Source organism: Lathamus discolor, chromosome 8, assembly GCF_037157495.1.
Source record: "Lathamus discolor isolate bLatDis1 chromosome 8, bLatDis1.hap1, whole genome shotgun sequence".
NCBI classification, from domain to species: Eukaryota; Metazoa; Chordata; class Aves; order Psittaciformes; family Psittacidae; genus Lathamus; species Lathamus discolor.
This window is the reverse complement of record NC_088891.1, coordinates 22,125,129-22,141,726: the sequence shown is the minus strand read 5'-3', so window position 1 is coordinate 22,141,726 and position 16,598 is coordinate 22,125,129. Positions and strand designations below refer to the sequence as shown.

Here is a 16,598-nt window from a genome sequence, read left to right as displayed (position 1 = left end):
GTCCCTGGTGCTGAGCCCAGAGGGGACCCTGGAAAGGGGCAGGAGGATGAGGAGAGCTGGGATATCCATATTAGGAGTCCTGTGGGAGAGCAGGCAGTTTCCCAGCCAAAGGAGTAGGTACCGGTAAATATTCCCATCGGCCTCATGTAAAGGGGAGACTGAGATGAGCTCCTAGGCAGAAGCTCTTCCCTGTGAGGGTGCTGAGGCGCTGGCACAGGGTGCCCAGAGAAGCTGTGGCTGCCCCATCCCTGATAGTGCTCAAGGCCAGGTTGGACACAGGGGCTTGGAGCAAGCTGCTCCGGTAGAAGGGGTCCCTGCCCATGGCAGGGGTTGGAACTGGATGAACTTTAAGGTCCCTTCCAACACAAACCATGCTATGCCATGCTATGCCGTGCTATTCTATGCCATGCAGTGGCGTGCTACGCTACGCTACTCTACGCTAGGCTATGCTATGCTCTAGCTAAGGTGCATGCTCTGGCAAAGGCTTTCCTGCAAAGACACACCATGAAATTAAGGAGCCACATCACCAGGAAACAACAGGTCATTTCACAGCCAGCATGCAGAGACCAGTGGGTGCTGGTCTCTTTGATCCAAGTCAGGAGAAAGGGGGTGGGGAAAGGATCTGGGGATAGGTGCTGCCACTGATAAAAACTGCTCAGCTTGCTTTGAATTCCTCACCTTTGGTCCATGCTAGGGGCCTGCTGCTGATTCTCGCTCATTCAAGCTGCTTACCTCAGTGGAAGGAGGGGCAATGGGATGAGGGGATACTGGGCTGCAGTCACAGGGCTGGGGGTGGCCTCCAGATGTGTGCAAAACCAGTTCCAGTGTGGGCATTCCGCACTGATGCTCCTGATGGCTCTTGCAGACCTGGGGAGTGCCTGGGGGAATGAGAACCGCTTCCTGCAGGCTGTGAGCATTGCCTGGTTCCGGTACCACAACCATCTGGCTGCAGTGCTGGCACAAGGACACCCCACCTGGTCTGATGAAGACCTCTTCCAGCACACTCGCAAGTGGGTCATCGCCACTTTCCAGGTGAAGGATGGCACCTCCCTGGCTCTGGCAGGACCCCTGTAAACCTCTATGGGCATGGCACTGACAAAGCTCTCCTGTGTCCTACAGCATTGTGCTGTATGATGGTCTAACCCTAGCGCTAACTCTAAACCTTAACACTAACCTTAATGCCTAACTCTAACACTTAAATCCTAAACCTAACACTAACACCCTATCCCTAAGCTAACCCTAAGCCTAACACTAACACCCTAGCCCTAACCCTAACAACCCTAACCCTAAACCCTAACCCAAATCCTAACTATAAATCTAACCCCTAACACTAACCCTAACCCATAACTGTACCCTAAATCCTAACCCCTAATCCTTACTCTAACCATATCCCTTACCCTAATCCTAAAACCTGACATCCTCCCTGGCAATGCACTGATGCAGCAACCCTTGTGTCCTAGAGCATCGTGCTGTATGAGTGGCTGCCGACCCTGCTGGGGACACAGGTCCCAGAGTACAAAGGTGAGGGGAAGAGATGGTGTGCTGGGAGTAGGGGATAGAACTGGGGAAGCTGGGGGATAGCACAGGAGAGGGGGCTTGTCCCCCTTTCCCTTCAGCCTGGCTGCTGGACCATGACTGCTGCCTGCAGGTTACCAGCAGCACCTTGACCCCAGCCTCTCACCAGAGTTTGTGGCAGCTGCAGGGCAATTCCTGGCCACCATGGTGCCACCTGGCATTTACAAGAGGTAGGAGCAGCCTGTACCTGGGAAGGGGATGCTCAGGTTGGGGTGGTGGCTGGGGATGGTCCCTGTCCCTTCCCCACATCCTGCTCCTTGCTGGGACAGCCAAGCAAGGCTTTCAGCTTAGGGCAGCCCTGGCCAGGGAGCTGTGGGTTCAGCCATTCTCTGATGTTCCAGAGACCCCAAGTGCCAGTTCCAGACAGTTCCTGGCCCTGGTGGCTCGTTCCCAGCAGTGCGGCTCTGCAACAGCTACTGGAGCAGAGAGGTACACAGAAGGGTACTGAGGATGTGGCGGGCTGGCTGTGGGGGGCTTCACTCCTTGCTTTATATTATGGGGACCCCACAGGGGTCTGAAAGGGAAAGTGGGTGCAGAGCATGACAGCCAGCCAACAGGTGAGAGATCCTCCCCATCCAGACATCCGTGGATGGCACCTTCAGCTGTGGCAGGCTCAGACCTCAAGGTTGAGCTGACATGGAGAAAATGAACCTCAAGAAATCCTTGGTCCCCCTATGCCCAGGGTCTGCACCCCTATGGGCAGGAGTGTGGGGCTGATCCATGTGCTCACCTCCAGGTGAGGAATCACCTGCTCTTCCCATCTCCCCTCAGAGCACCAGGCTGCAGCAGGCAAAGGAGGTGGATGTGGACAACCTTCTGCTGGGGATGAGTTCTCAGATTGCAGAGCGGGAGGACAACATTGTGGTGGAAGATCTCCAAGGTTTGCACTCCCTTGCACTGCAGGGTACATCAGTGAGGAAACCTCTCCCAGGGCTGTGCCGGGGCTGAGGTGGGGAGGCAGGTCCCATCACCATCACCATCAGCACCTAAACACACACTCAAGTCAGCTTCAATCTGGTTAATGGAGGTGCAGAAAAGCTGCGCGGCACGTTAAGCACATCTGTGGGAGTGTCCTGGCGAAGGCATGAAGATAATCTCCATGTTCAGCATGGCCCATGGCAGAGGGATGAGGCCATCCCAGCAGCCATGGCAGTTGGGGTTGCTCCTCCTGCTCTTCCTTGCCATCATTATGGCTTCAAATCCACCACAGATTACTGGTATGGGCCCCTGAAGTACTCCCGCACTGACTACGTGGCCAGCTGTCTGCAGCGTGGGAGAGACCTTGGCCTGCCCACCTATAACCAAGCCCGGGAGCGATTTGGGTTGGAGCCTCTCCGGAACTGGTCAGACTTTGCCCCACACGTGGAGCAACAGGTAACACGGAACTGGTCTAAGCACGGAAAGTGTGTGTTGAAGGTTGGCAGGGCAGTCCAGGCAGTAACTGGCTTCTCCAGCAACATAGGAAGAGGGACATCAATGCACATCCCAGCTTATTTTCATGCCTGCAGGGCTGTTGTATTGGGGTAACTACGTAATTATGAGGTATCAATAACTATATCCTGCCCCAGTGATAAGCTCCTGTGCCACTTGGTGCCCTGCTCCTCCTGGAGCTGGGATGCTCTGGGAGTGATTCTTAGTTGCTCAAGTCCAAGCCATGACCTCAAGGCTGTGTGGGGCTGAGCATCCTCCCAGCCCATGGACATGAGATATCTGGGGAATGCATGTTCCTCGCTCCTTCTGAGGCTTGCAAAGATTTGTCTGATGCCCTGGCAGAATTCTCTCTTCTCACACGCATGTGGTGGGGGTTTCTGGACAGGTCCTGGAGAAGGTCACTGCCCTGTATGCCAACAACACGGCTGGGCTGGAGCTACTCCCTGGGGGCATGCTGGAGGCTGACAGCTCCCTCTTCAGTGCCATCATCCTGGACCAGTTCGTGCGCCTGCGTGACGGTGACAGGTTCTGGTTCGAAAACACCAAGAATGGGTAAAGTCTTCATCACCATCTGGCAGGGTGCCCCTTGCTCTGCAAGCCCCAATAACACACTGAAACTGAGGCTGGAGGAAAAAGCATCCTCCAGCTTCCTCGATGCCTGAAATGATGCAGGGAGTGAATCCCTCCTGCTGCCAGCAAGTAACACCCAGGGCCACCACTGGGCCCTATGTCTTTTTCTCCAGGCTGTTCACAGTGGAGGAAACTAGGAAGATCCGTAACACCACCTTCCATGATGTCCTGGCTGCTGTCACCTACGCAGACCCCACAGACCTCCAACAACACGTGTTTGTCTGGAGCAAGGGTGAGTGCTTTGTGCAATAGCAGGGTGCAGGGAGCGATCAGCACCAGCAAGTTAGGGACGAAAGCAGTCCCGTCTTGGTAACAGTGACACAGGGAAAACATCGGGCTGGCATTTTCTCAAGCAGGACACTTGCTGTGCCCCTCAGCCAGCAAAACGTGAAATGCAAGGGTTGCTCGTAAGCAAGGTGGGCAGCACTCCTCATGGTGGTCACACTCCTTGCTGACTCAAGGAGGATTTTTACTGCTCTTGCTCCTACATAAAAGCACACATAGGTCTGCAGGTTAAACTAGTGAGTGACCTAAAATGTGCTGAAGTTGGCAGATGAGTTAAGCTTTTCATACCAAAACTGCGCAATGTTACCTACTTGCCTTTAATTGCAAAAGTTATTAGCCCCATATGACCATCCTGCCTGGCTGCTCCACTGGCGGGGTTGTTGGTTGAGCAGTGCTGTTGGGAGAGTCAGATAGGCTTTCCTGAAGATGTGGTTGAGACAGCAGCATGAACTTCCATTTGCTAAAAGCATTTTATCTGTTGAACAGCCCTTACAAGGCATTTTGATTCCCTTGATGTATGCTCCATGCAATTGCACCAGAAGGACTTCCTGGATTTGCAGCACTTGGACGAGCAGAGGCCCTGAGCTCCATTTTGCTGTGGCCCAGAGTGCTTCTTGCTCAGCCCATCCCACTGGGAGAGGTGATGGCACTGAAGACCCAGAGCGCTTGAGTCCAGTTCTGTGCTTGTTTTGCCACAGTAGGCAAAGTTTCAATCTGAAAGCAAAGGTTGTCCCCTAAGATCTGGAGTTTAACTCAAGTATTTCAGGTTTACAGTGCTCTCTGGGTCACTCAGCAATGAATCCCACCAGCATCTTAATGCAGAAGTTCTTGGGATGAAGGAGGTGAGATGGGTAAAAGGTTCATGACACTCACAGTCTGTCTTCCCACCCTGCAGGGGACCCATGCCCCCAGCCCCAGCAGCTGACAGCTCAGCATCTGGCCAACTGCACACCCATGATGGTGTGGGACTACTTCAAAGGCAGTGGAGCAGGATTTGGGATCATCATCGTTGTCCTCTGCTGTCTGCCTTTAGGTTTGCCACTCCATTTCCTTACCTCTTCTCCTGCTGGAGAAAGGGGCTTAGTGCTCATGGACTAAGGAGCTGCTGAGTCTTTGTGAACCCTCAGATCCTTGAGGCAGCAGGGTCCTTGGGCACCAGGAGGGAGCTGGGCTTTCATGGAGTGGCCTGAATTAAATAAATCCATGCAGCACTGAACTGGGGCCAATGGGGAAGAAATAAACCCTTGTCTGACCCTGTCACAGGGGTGATCCTGCCAAAGTGTGAAGGAGCTTTGTGCTGCCTCATGCCTCACTCTTCCCTGTGTCTCCAGTGACTCTGTTTGTTGCCTGGATCGTTGCCATTCTCCGCAAGAGAGATTTCCAGAAGCTGCAGCAGAAGCAGAGCCCCGGTGTGCAGAGGGAGATGACCGGAGAGGCCATACATGGTGAGGTGGCACTGTTGATTCTGTGATTGCCCCTGGTGTTGCTGCTGAAGGCAGGTCTGGGTTTGGAGCTTATATCCAGGCTGGGTGTAACGAGAAGCTGTTTCCCTGGAAGGATAGTCAAGCAGTGGAACAGGAAGCATAGAGAGGTTGTGCAGTCTCCATCCTATCCAAGTCCTGCTGATCAGATATAGCCCTGAGCAGACTATCCTGATCCTGTAGCTCATCCTACCTGAGGCAGGAGGTTGGGTGAGAGGCTCTTCTTACCTGAGTCATACTACGATCCTCTAATTTCAGATCGCACCCTACCTGGAGGAAACCTATGTAGAGCACTTGCACCAGTAGTTTCAGGACACATAAGTCTGCAGACATATAGGTCTGCAAGGGACTTGCTCTGGACAGTGGAAAAATCCTTCCACCCTGCTCCATAGCTTGTACTCCTCCTGTGTCCATGAGCTTGAGGTTTGCAGTTTGGAGATCATAATTTTTCCCTTAACATGTGCCTGGTCATGAAATCACTCCCAAACTGCAGCTTGGTGAAGGAGGTGGTGGGGTGAACATGGGCCCAGGTGTGGCTTTCCAGCTGAGTCCTGTGTTCTCTCCCATCAGCCATGGAATGGCATGGTCCCAAGACAGATAGCTCTCCTGTCTACATTCAGCTCCAAGCCGATGAGGTGCTCAAAGTGCTGGACAGGACAGGGTCTGTGCTCCGGAGCATCAGCTTGAAAGCCTATCAAAGGGTGGAGGTGGTCCTCTCCAGCAATAAAGGGAACAAAGCTCTGCTCCTGAAGAGCCCCAAGGAGTATGACCTGGTGAGTACCATGATGCCTGGGGTTTGATACCTTCCCGCAGCCCCTCACAGGCCTCTGCTGCCAGTCACGAACACCCTGCACCACTCAGCCCTGGGCACTGGGAGCAGTGTAGGTCCCTGAAGGGTGGCTGTGGCCTCCTGGGAACCACCAGGTCCAGCTCATACCATGGAGCAACCACTGTGGTGAACAGCAGCAGCACTCAGATCCCACTTGAGCCCCTGTTGTTCACCACTGTTTGGTGGGGTCTTCTGCAGGTGCTGCTTTTCAGTGAGGAGGCAGAAAGGAACAACTTCATTGGGAAGCTACAAAGCTACTTGGAGGAGAGTGGCCTCGAGCTGCATATGTCTGAGATGAAGGAGCAGAGCCTGATGAAACGGGCAGTCACACAGGAGCAGAGAAAACAGACTCTGGAGACTTTCTTTAGGCACCTGTTTGCTCAGGTATGATGTAGAGGTGTAGCAGGCTCAGATGCACGGGTAAAGGTATTTCTGTATTGATTAAGCAATGAATACTGCTGCTGTTGCTCCCTGTAAGTGCTGGTATTGTACACAAGGAAGCTGCCAATACTTTGGAGACAAAGGGAGTTCTACTGTGGTCTTCTGTGGTAAAGAGTCTTTTGGATGATATAACTGAGGTCTCCATAATGGTCAGTGGTGTTTAGTGTGAAAGTCACATTATGTAGGAGAGACACAAGACTTCCCATGGTATCTGCCATGAGTTTTGTGCCAGGTGAGCCACTGGTCTTTGTGTAGTAGGTCAGGCAGGGGAACGCCAGCCTTCTGCTCTGCCAGCACTCATGGGGTGTCTTTTGTGGGATACAACCTGCAGGTGCTGGAAATCAACAGGTCCGACGCGGGGGAGCTCAACTTTGAATCTTCACAGAAGGCAAAGGAGTCTCTAACATGTGAGCTGAGCAGGGCTGAGTTTGCCGAGGCCCTGGGGCTCAAAGCCCACTCCATGTTTGTGGACTCCATGTTCTCCCTGGCTGACAAAGACGGCAATGGCTACATCTCCTTCCGGGAATTCCTGGACATCTTGGTGGTCTTCATGAAAGGTGGGAGCCGGAGCTGGTTAGTGTCTTCATCTGTTGCCATCAGTCCTGTTTCTAGGCTCCAGCAACACCACCAGCAGAATGAGGGACAAGATCCATCCAGCAGGTCAATTTGTAGGCACTCCTACAGATCAAAATTCCCTTCACTTAGGACAGCCTCAGCTTGAGTTACAGGGCAGTAACAATGTAATTTGTTTTCTGAAGGGGAAGGGGAGCTGTTCAGAAGGGGAGCTATCTTTCACCATCATAGAAAAGTATGCCTTATCATCTCCTGAATGGACCATGTATCCTTTCCTTAAGACATCATAGAATTGCAGAATTGTTTGGGTTGGAAGGGACCTTAAAGCTCCTCCAGCTCCAACCCTTGCCAAGGGCAGGGACCCCTTCCACTGGAGCAGCTTGCTCCAAGCCCCTGTGTCCAACCTGGCCTTGAGCACTGCCAGGGATGGGGCAGCCACAGCTTCTCTGGGCACCCTGTGCCAGTGCCTCAGCACCCTCACAGGGAAGAACTTCTGCCATATATCTAACCTGAACTTCTCCTGTTTCAGTTTGAACCCATTACCTTTTGTCCTATCGCTACAGTCCCTGATGAAGAGTCCCTCTCCAGCATGACTACTGGAAAGGTGGATTCATAGATGGAGGTGGTGAATGCCAGATTCAATCAAAGCGGCTCTCAGAAAAATCATTGCTGTGCAAAAGCATTTTTTGAGTCTGCAAAATAATGCATCCGAATGTGCACATACCCAGTTCTTCCCCTTACACTTGAGAAAGTCAAGCAGAATGGTGGTACACTATTCACTTCCAGTTGCTATTTAAGCTGTGATAAGCAGTGTGCTTTCAGTCTTTTCAGAACTAGGTGAGGCTTCACTGCTGCAGGTCCAGACTCTCGAAGACAATGTTTGAAAGCATCTTTATTGATGAAAATAGGATCTTGTTCTTACTTTCCCTCTCTCCTTTCCCACCAGGGTCCCCACAGGAGAAGTCCAAGGTGATGTTCAGGATGTATGACATCGATGAGAATGGTTTCCTCTCCAAGGAGGAGTTTCTGAGGATGCTCAGGTATTTCTCCTCACCTTTCTAGATGTTTTCACAATGTCTGTAAACACAGATGTCTTCAAATGTGGTTCCCAGTTTCTGTGCTTCACTCCCCAAGGGTGCCACATGAATGTGAGCCCATGGGCTCAACACTCACACCAAGAGCCCCTTTCTCCCATGAAACTGGTCTGGGGCTCTGCCCTGTGTTATGTGAAGGACTCGAGCTTTGGTCCTCTGAAGCTCCCATCTCCCCTCCTTGCTCCAGGTCCTTCATCGAGATCTCCAACAACTGCCTGTCAAGAGATCAGGCAGAGCAGGTGACTGAGTCCATGTTTCGGGCCTCAGGGTTTCAGGACAGGGATGAGCTGACATGGGAGGATTTCCACTACATGCTGCGGGACCACGACAGTGAACTTCGTCTCACCCAGCTCTGCATCAAAGGTTGGTGGGCAGGAGCACTGGAACACCCTAGGCCCTGCAGGGCTGGAGGTGATGGGCAGTACCCAGCAGGTAGCTCCCCTTGGTCTCTCCAACCCCACTGCAATAATTGGGCATCAGGTGTTGCTCCATGTACATGTTTGGGGCAACTTAGAGCCTCTCCCCACGTCCCTGCCAAAGGGAGATGCCTAAACCTTGTCTGCTGCATCTCGCACACGCTGAACTGCTGTTTGTCTTTCTGGACCAACAAAGGTATCCCGGAGGTGCTCAAGCAAAATCTGCATAACCACGCCTCCTTCATAAGAAAGAAAGAGCCAAAAAGGTAAGCTCTCCTCCTCAGTCTTGCTGCTGCATCTTTATCTGCTCTAATGCACATCCATCCATCACCTCGACCTCTCCAACAAATGCTCCCACCAGGTGTTTGCGAACCCAGGGCTGGGGAAGCAGGACGACCATGCTCAACATGCCTGTGAGCAAGCTGGATGCTGCAGTGGGGCTGTTCCCTTCCTCCCCTGGCACCCATGCAGGCAGAGGAGAGGAACTGCTTCTTGCACAGCCCCTATTGCATTTGGGGTGGGAGTCCTACTTTGTTTTTCATAAGGCGGGTGTATCTTGAAGTGAATCCAGCCCATGTATCATGCAATTGAACTAACGCAAGCAGGGTTGCAGGACAGAGCTTGGCACCTTCTGAGCCTGAAAGTGGAGAAAATGGGGAAAAGTTTGGCAAGCCCTTCCTGCAAGTACAGCTTTAGGCTAGACAAAGTTCTATTTCCAACAGAACCATCTCAGAGGAAGAGAATGACTCAAACCTGGACATTGTGAACCACTACGTGGAACAAGAAGGTCGAGAACTGAGGAGGAGACCAGGCAGAAAGTGAGTGCACCCTCTCTTCACTGGGTGTGCTTTTCAGGTTCAGGTTCAGCCTTTTTGCTGTTTCTCATGTTGTGTGCCAGACTGTGTAGCCCTCCAGTTAAACGGCACTGCTGAAAGGACCCAGCACCCCCATGATGCACAGGGAGGGGATGCTGGACCATCTCTTCAGGAGATACCGCAGCCCAGGCAGGCACATCACAGCCCCTCCCTGACCAAGAAGCTGCAGGAGCAGCCCTGCTTCGGTGGGGTTGGTGCTGTAGCTGGGTCCAGGTGATGTGCCTCTATTAAAAAAAATGAAGTGGCCAGCTCCAGAGCCTGTGGTGTTGGGTTTTAGAGTGTATGCCTTGCCTGCAGAGAGGGGCTTTGTCTGGCAAGTCCTGCCTGAGCTTCTCTTTCCCTTGGGACACTGCTGGTTCACCCATAGCCTGCCTGCAAGAGGTGCAGGAGAGACCCTCATCCTCACTGCTGTGGCAGCAGCAAATATTTCTACAAGGAAGCAGATAAGTGGTTGGTATTCATGGCCAGAATATCCTGATTTGCCCTAATAGCTCTAAGGACCTTCTTCTACCCTAGAATCAGTGTGGAGGGTTGAATATTACTAAGAGAATTATCTTTTACAGTTCTTATCTCTGGTTTCATTTGTGAGTCACTATCTGCACATTTGTTACCAGCTTTCGAAAGTGTGTAGACTGTGGGATGACCTGATATCAAATGCTGAAACTGTGCTCTGCAGGTCACCACCATCCCCAGTGTGCAGAGGTGGTCACAGAGCTGTAGGGGGAGGAAGATCCAAAGCTGGGCAGCATGGCCCTGAGCCATACCTTACTGGCTAAACCTTGACATGACAGCAGCCCTCCTGTATTTGCCAGGGTGAATCAGTACCAGCTGCATTTGTACACTGAAGCAAAACGGAAGAAGTACGAGAGGAACAAAGTTCAGCAGAAGATGCAGGAATTCAAGCGCTTTGTTGAGAATTATCGGCGCCACATCGTCTGTGTGGTCCTCTTCTCTGCCATCACCACTGGCGTGTTTGTGGAGAGAGCCTACTGTGAGTGCCTACCCAGCCCTGCTGCACCACGTGCACAGGGGTGTATGCGCTTTGCTCCTCAAAGCTGCTGGCTGCATGGGGCATGCTGGGGTCTGAAAGGTCTTGGCACAGCTTTGGGCAAACAGTGTCGTTCCACCCCTGGAATAACCAAAGATTTACTTAAGTTGGGAGGCACCTCTGGAGGGGTCTGGCCCAATGCCCTGCTCAGAGCAAAGCCGATTTCAAAGCTGAATGAGGCTGCTGAAGACTTTATTGAGAAGGCTTGAAGGGCTCCGAGGTTGGTGATCCCACCACCTGGTTGGGCCTGTGCTAGCTTTTGACCATCCTGCATGTGGAGAGTTTATTTTACATCAAACCTGAACTTCATTCAGTGAAACTCAGGCTGTTGCCTCTCACCCTTCCACTGTGTGTCTCAGAAAGCATTTGGCTCTCTCTTCTCTGTAACACTGTGGTCGTAGACAGCCTGAACAAGCCTGACAGACTTCCCTGACCCATCTCCTTCAGCTTGAACAAGCCCATTTCCCCTAGCTTTTCACTTACATGATGTCCTTCAGCTCTCATGCACCCTGGTGGACTCCACTGGATTTGTTCCAGTTTATTGATGCCTCACTGAGGACACAGTGCCAAGGTGCACAGCAGAGGAAGACAATCCCCTCCCTTGACCTCCAACGAGACCTTGTCACCCAGCAGGTCTGGGGGCTCTGACATGGAGAATCATGCCCCTGTCCCCACACAGCCCCATCCCCGATGACCTTTTCTTGGGGGAGCCACACAGGCGTTTGTCCCCTTGTTGCAGGAAGAGTTATGGCCCTCAGTTCCAGGCACGTTGACACACCTTTCAATCTCTCTCCCCAGACTATGCCTTTGCATCCCCCAGCACAGGAATCGCACAGACCACCTTTGTGGGGATCATCATCTCCCGCAGCTCGGCTGCCTGCATCTCCTTCATGTATTCCTACATCCTGCTCACCATGTGCCGCAACCTCATCACAGTCCTGCGGGAGACCTTCCTCAACCACTACATCCCCTTCGATGCTGCTGTGGACTTCCACCGCTGGGTTGCCATGGTAGCCCTCATCTTCTCAGGTAGGTGGGCTGCTGGAGAATGTGCCACCCAGGAGCCACATCTGGAGCAGGAGGACCATGACACAGCAGGACCAGGCAGAAGCTTGAAGAGCTGTATAGAGCCTGGAGAGACACAGATGCTTTGCACCAGAGGAGCAATTGCCGGGTCCCTGGGCACACCTGCAGGGTCTGCTGCACCTCCATCCACAGCAACAGTGATGCTTTTCTCTTCTGGTTTCTGTCTCTCACAGTGCTCCACACTGCAGGTCACATAGTGAATGTCTACATCTTCTCAGTGACACCTCTCAGCGTGTTGTCCTGCCTCTTTTCCAATGTCTTTATGGATGATGGGTAGGTGAAAATTGAAGCACAGTCCAGGCAGGGTATACTGGGCATGGACACAAATGAAAGTGGGAACCAGGAGTTTGCTCTGGCCACTCCATGGTGCAATTCCTCTCCAGGTCTCAGCTCCCACAGAAGTATTACTGGTGGTTCTTCCAGACTATTCCAGGTGAGACCACTGCAGGCAGACCTGCATGTCCATGTCCACCCTTCTGCCGAGCCCTGGAGGATCCCCTGTGGGGTTACCCTGATCCCCCAGGCCCTTCCAACCTACCCACTCACAGGCATGACAGGAGTGCTGCTGCTCGTGATCCTGGCTGTGATGTACATGTTTGCCAGCCACCACTTCCGACGCGTCAGCTTCCAAGGCTTCTGGATCACCCACCACCTCTACATGCTGCTCTATGTCCTGGTAACACATTTTGGCTTGGAGGCAGGGATGGTGGCGATGCACCACAAGCCTGTGGGTCAGCCCAGCTGATGAGATCTAATAGTTGGGGTGTCCCAAGAGAGCTGGTACTCCAAATCCCAGCTCCCTGCTCCTGCTGAACTGCCACCAAATCAACCCCTGGGCAATGGCTTGCCATGGTAAGTACAGTGCTGATGGGGGCTGCTCCCTGCACAGGTCATCATTCATGGCAGCTATGCACTGATCCAGCAGCCCCGCTTCCACATCTACTTCATCATCCCAGCTCTTATCTATAGTGCAGACAAGCTGCTCAGCCTGAGCAGGAAGAAGGTGGAGATCAGCGTGGTGAAAGCCGAGCTCCTGCCCTCAGGTACCACAACATCCCTGGCCACATGGCACCAGCTTAGTTCAGGCTCTTTGCACAAGCAATGGGGGCTGCAGCAATGCAGGAAACTACACTACTCAGTCACAGAATCACAGAATCACAGAATGGTTTGGGTTGGAATGGACTTTAAAATTCATCACGTTCCAAACCCCCTGCCACGGGTTTCAGTTCGAACCCATCACCCCTTGTCCTATCGCTACAGTCCCTGATGAAGAGTCCCACTCCAGCATCTTCATAGGCCCCTTAGATACTGAAATGCTGCTTTGAGGTCTCCACCTTAAAGAAGTCCTCACCCCTGGCCCCTCTCTGCCTGACAGGTGTCACTCACCTCCAGTTCCAGCGGCCACAGGACTTTGACTACAAGTCGGGGCAGTGGGTGCGCATCGCCTGCGTGGCGCTGGGCACCTCCGAGTACCACCCCTTTACCCTGACCTCGGCCCCACACGAGGACACACTGAGCCTGCACATCCGGGCCGTGGGGCCCTGGACCACCCGCCTGCGGGAGCTCTACTCCCCAGAGAGCCTGGCCCTTATTGGCAAGCTGCCCAAGGTGAGCCCCACACTTCTTCTCCAGTGACATCTGGGCCCAAAAGCATCTGTGCCAATGGGCTGTGCCCAGACTGTGGTGCTTCTCCAGCCAAGGCCTGGGCAAGAGGAAGCAGGAGATACTCTACTGATGGCTCATTCCCTTCCAGCTCTATCTGGATGGGCCCTTTGGGGAGGGCCACCAGGAGTGGAACAAGTTCAAGGTGTCCGTGCTGGTGGGAGGAGGCATCGGGGTGACACCTTTTGCATCCATCCTCAAGGACCTGGTCTTCAAGTCATCCATAAGCTCCAAGCTGCAGTGCAAGAAGGTAAAAGGAAGCATCTGAAGCACAATAAGCCCTCCCAAGATGCCTCCTCCTGCTGCTGGCCTCTGGGGGATCCTCCATGATCCATCTGGGAAGGAGCCCCATGTGGGCATGCACAGGGTACTGCCCTCACCCTGAACCTCATCTGCACATGCCACAGATCTACTTCATCTGGGTGACGCGCACGCAGCGGCAGTTCGAGTGGCTGGCGGACATCATCCGCGAGGTGGAGGAGGCGGACAGGAACAGCTTGGTCTCTGTGCACATCTACATCACGCAGCTGGCTGAGAAGTTCGACCTGCGCACCACCATGCTGGTGAGCCCGGCCACCCGCCGGGGAGGCTGCAGGCCATGCCGATGCTGAGCCCTCTGAAGTGCTCTGATCTTTCTTCCAGTATATCTGCGAGCGGCACTTCCAGAAGGTGCTGAACAAGAGCCTGTTCACGGGGCTTCACGCCATCACCCACTTTGGACGCCCTCCCTTTGTACCCTTCTTCAGCTCTCTGCAGGAGGTGCACCGTGAGGTCAGTGCCCGGGTGGGAACGGGAGGAGGGCACCCACCAGCCATCATGGAGGAGTAGTCCCAGCCTGTCCTTGAGGCCCTGGAGACCTTGGTGGCCTCTGCACCAAGGGCAGGGCAGAAGGGGCATGAACCCCACTTTCCTTCTGGAGCCAAGATGAGCTGCACGAGTCAGAAATTCCCCATACCAGCCAAACACACCCTGCTATGGCAAGACCCTGACCGCAACCACTGCCCAGAGCTGACAGAGACCCTGGGGGATCCCATCATTCCTCCACAGCTCCAGCAGCTCCATGGGGAGGTGACGACCTCCCCAAAAGCCTCCTCAGGCTGGGGCACGCTGCTTGGCCAGCATCTATGCCCAAAGCTGCCAAATGGCAAGGGGCCAAGAGGGGCTGGGCCAGGGGAGAGCTGGTGCTGCTGGTTTGACCCCTTTGGCTCCCTTCTTTTGCAGGTGCAGAAGATCGGGGTTTTCAGCTGTGGCCCACCTGGGATGACAAAGAGTGTGGAAAAGGCTTGTCGGCAGCTGAACAAGAAGGATCAGACCTACTTTGCACACCACTATGAGAATTTCTGACTCTACCTAATGCTGTTTCACCCCTGGGCTGCAGCCTTCAGTGTTCAACATCAGTGCCTGTGTGGCAATGCTTCGGGTGGTCATGGTCCTGGGCTCACACCACCATCCCCACGAGAAAGCCATTCATGGCTAAGAGCATGGGTGCTGAGATCCACAGAGCTGAGATCAGCACATGGTGCAGCAGTGAAACGTTGCCATCACAGCATCGCCCCACACAGTCCTAGTGTGAATCCCTTAGCCCAGGGCATCCTGCTACTACCTACATACTCCTGCAGCCCCACATCCAGGGTCAGGCTGGCATGACACAATCCAGGAAATCCAGTTTTCAAGTTAAGCTCGGCTCTGCCACCTTGATCCCGCAAGAGGATAGACTTAAATTAGACATTAGGCAGAAGTTCTTCCCTGCGAGGGTGCTGAGGCGCTGGCACAGGGTGCCCAGAGAAGCTGTGGCTGCTCCATCCCTGGCAGTGTTCAAGGCCAGGTTGGACACAGGGGCTTGGAGCAAGCTGCTCCAGTAGAAGGGGTCCCTGCCCGTGGCAGGGGGTTGGAACTGAATGAGTTTTAAGGTCCCTTCCAACCCAAACCAGGCTGGGATTCTATGAAGATAGAGCTTGTGCTCTGCTGGGTGGCTTGGGAAATGTCTCTGAACAGCTTTGGGGAACAGCTTGGTGCCTGCACAACCTGAATTCACAGCACTTTTCCCCAAGACCTGGGTTGTTTGCACATGTTGTGAGGAGCCAGTGAGCTTCCCACCACCCCTCTCCTTGAAACAGGCTCAGCTTCCCTATTGCACTTGCTTGTGCCCATTAGCACCCTGAGCCTTCCCTGGACTTGCAAAGGACCTCAGTTGTGTTCATGTCAGCTTCTTTCAGCAGCATCACCTTCCTTCTATCGATCAGGGATCTTTGTGCTTGTTTAACTAACGCCTGGCTTTGTATTGCTGGGCTGCTGCTCTTGCAGGCTCTATCTGAGCTTAAATAAAGCTGATTGAATTTTTAAAGCACTTTCTGGCTTCCTCTAGTTGGCTCTCGGTCACATGGAGACCTGCAATGCCAGAGCTGTAGCACTGGCCTTGCTCCTGTTACAGAGTATTTATGCAGCCTACTGGAAAATGAACACAAGCAAGTTTCCCCCTGCACTGGTGATGCACAAGGTGTGGAGGGGGGGATACAGGCACAACTCCACAGGCTGTGTCCTACCAGACCCATCACTCCCAGCAATGCTCCCAAGGCCTGGCATAGGAGCAAATTATGGTCAAGGAACCCAAATAATAGCTCCAGCCCTTGGGACATTAAAGTTCCCAAAGACCACAGGGAATAGGTCACAATCTCCCAGCAATAACAAGATCTTGCAGTGGCCAGTGCTCCCCCAGCCATGCCAGTGGTACTGCCCAAGAGGCACGGGCTCACTCCCATTGCTACACACTGGGCAGCTTCCCTTCTACAGCCACCACACGCCCTGCAGCAAGGTGCATTTCAGCAGCTCTTGGATGGGTTCTGCTCCCACAACTGACTGCAGGACCAGGTTCATGGGTAGGTTTTACCCACTCAGGCTCCCAAATTAACAAACCAGCTTACTCTGAGGAGTACTCTGACTACTTCCCCTTCTGGCTATGGACAGTTTCCCTGAGCTATGGCTTAGTCCCGTAAAACACAGCGTGGATTTGCAGGCTTTTACTTCTGCCAAGATTAATTTAGCCACAAGAAGTATGAGCTTTGATTTGTAAGTGGTTGTTGAAGGTTTCTTGGTCCTGCCAGCACTGAACTCAACTGCAGCCCAGTGAGACCCAGCAGAGCAACAGCCCAGGAGTCTGCACAATCCCCAGGGA

The 16,598-nt window shown here is 53.3% G+C and overlaps 1 protein-coding gene across 4 annotated transcripts in view; it reads left to right on the top strand.

The window, feature by feature from the left end:
- DUOX2 (dual oxidase 2) overlaps window positions 1-15,773 on the top strand; it is a 29,273-nt gene extending 13,500 nt beyond the window's left edge. For 3 of the 4 annotated variants that reach the window (XM_065688220.1, XM_065688222.1, XM_065688223.1), the window contains exons 7-34: window positions 866-1,032; window positions 1,461-1,521; window positions 1,649-1,745; window positions 1,917-2,004; window positions 2,347-2,455; window positions 2,786-2,949; window positions 3,392-3,558; window positions 3,750-3,868; window positions 4,817-4,954; window positions 5,253-5,366; window positions 5,973-6,175; window positions 6,430-6,615; window positions 7,004-7,229; window positions 8,192-8,285; window positions 8,527-8,702; window positions 8,952-9,021; window positions 9,478-9,573; window positions 10,443-10,621; window positions 11,477-11,707; window positions 11,938-12,037; window positions 12,148-12,197; window positions 12,313-12,440; window positions 12,654-12,807; window positions 13,140-13,372; window positions 13,518-13,676; window positions 13,834-13,989; window positions 14,069-14,197; window positions 14,648-15,773. In XM_065688220.1, the coding sequence (XP_065544292.1) occupies window positions 866-1,032; window positions 1,461-1,521; window positions 1,649-1,745; window positions 1,917-2,004; window positions 2,347-2,455; window positions 2,786-2,949; window positions 3,392-3,558; window positions 3,750-3,868; window positions 4,817-4,954; window positions 5,253-5,366; window positions 5,973-6,175; window positions 6,430-6,615; window positions 7,004-7,229; window positions 8,192-8,285; window positions 8,527-8,702; window positions 8,952-9,021; window positions 9,478-9,573; window positions 10,443-10,621; window positions 11,477-11,707; window positions 11,938-12,037; window positions 12,148-12,197; window positions 12,313-12,440; window positions 12,654-12,807; window positions 13,140-13,372; window positions 13,518-13,676; window positions 13,834-13,989; window positions 14,069-14,197; window positions 14,648-14,770 (3,917 nt within the window). In that variant the 3' untranslated portion in view covers window positions 14,771-15,773. The remainder of the gene's footprint in view (window positions 1-865; window positions 1,033-1,460; window positions 1,522-1,648; window positions 1,746-1,916; window positions 2,005-2,346; window positions 2,456-2,785; window positions 2,950-3,391; window positions 3,559-3,749; window positions 3,869-4,816; window positions 4,955-5,252; window positions 5,367-5,972; window positions 6,176-6,429; window positions 6,616-7,003; window positions 7,230-8,191; window positions 8,286-8,526; window positions 8,703-8,951; window positions 9,022-9,477; window positions 9,574-10,442; window positions 10,622-11,476; window positions 11,708-11,937; window positions 12,038-12,147; window positions 12,198-12,312; window positions 12,441-12,653; window positions 12,808-13,139; window positions 13,373-13,517; window positions 13,677-13,833; window positions 13,990-14,068; window positions 14,198-14,647) is intronic. The other variant, XM_065688224.1, reaches the window with a different exon arrangement.
- The last annotated feature ends 825 nt before the right edge of the window (window positions 15,774-16,598 follow it).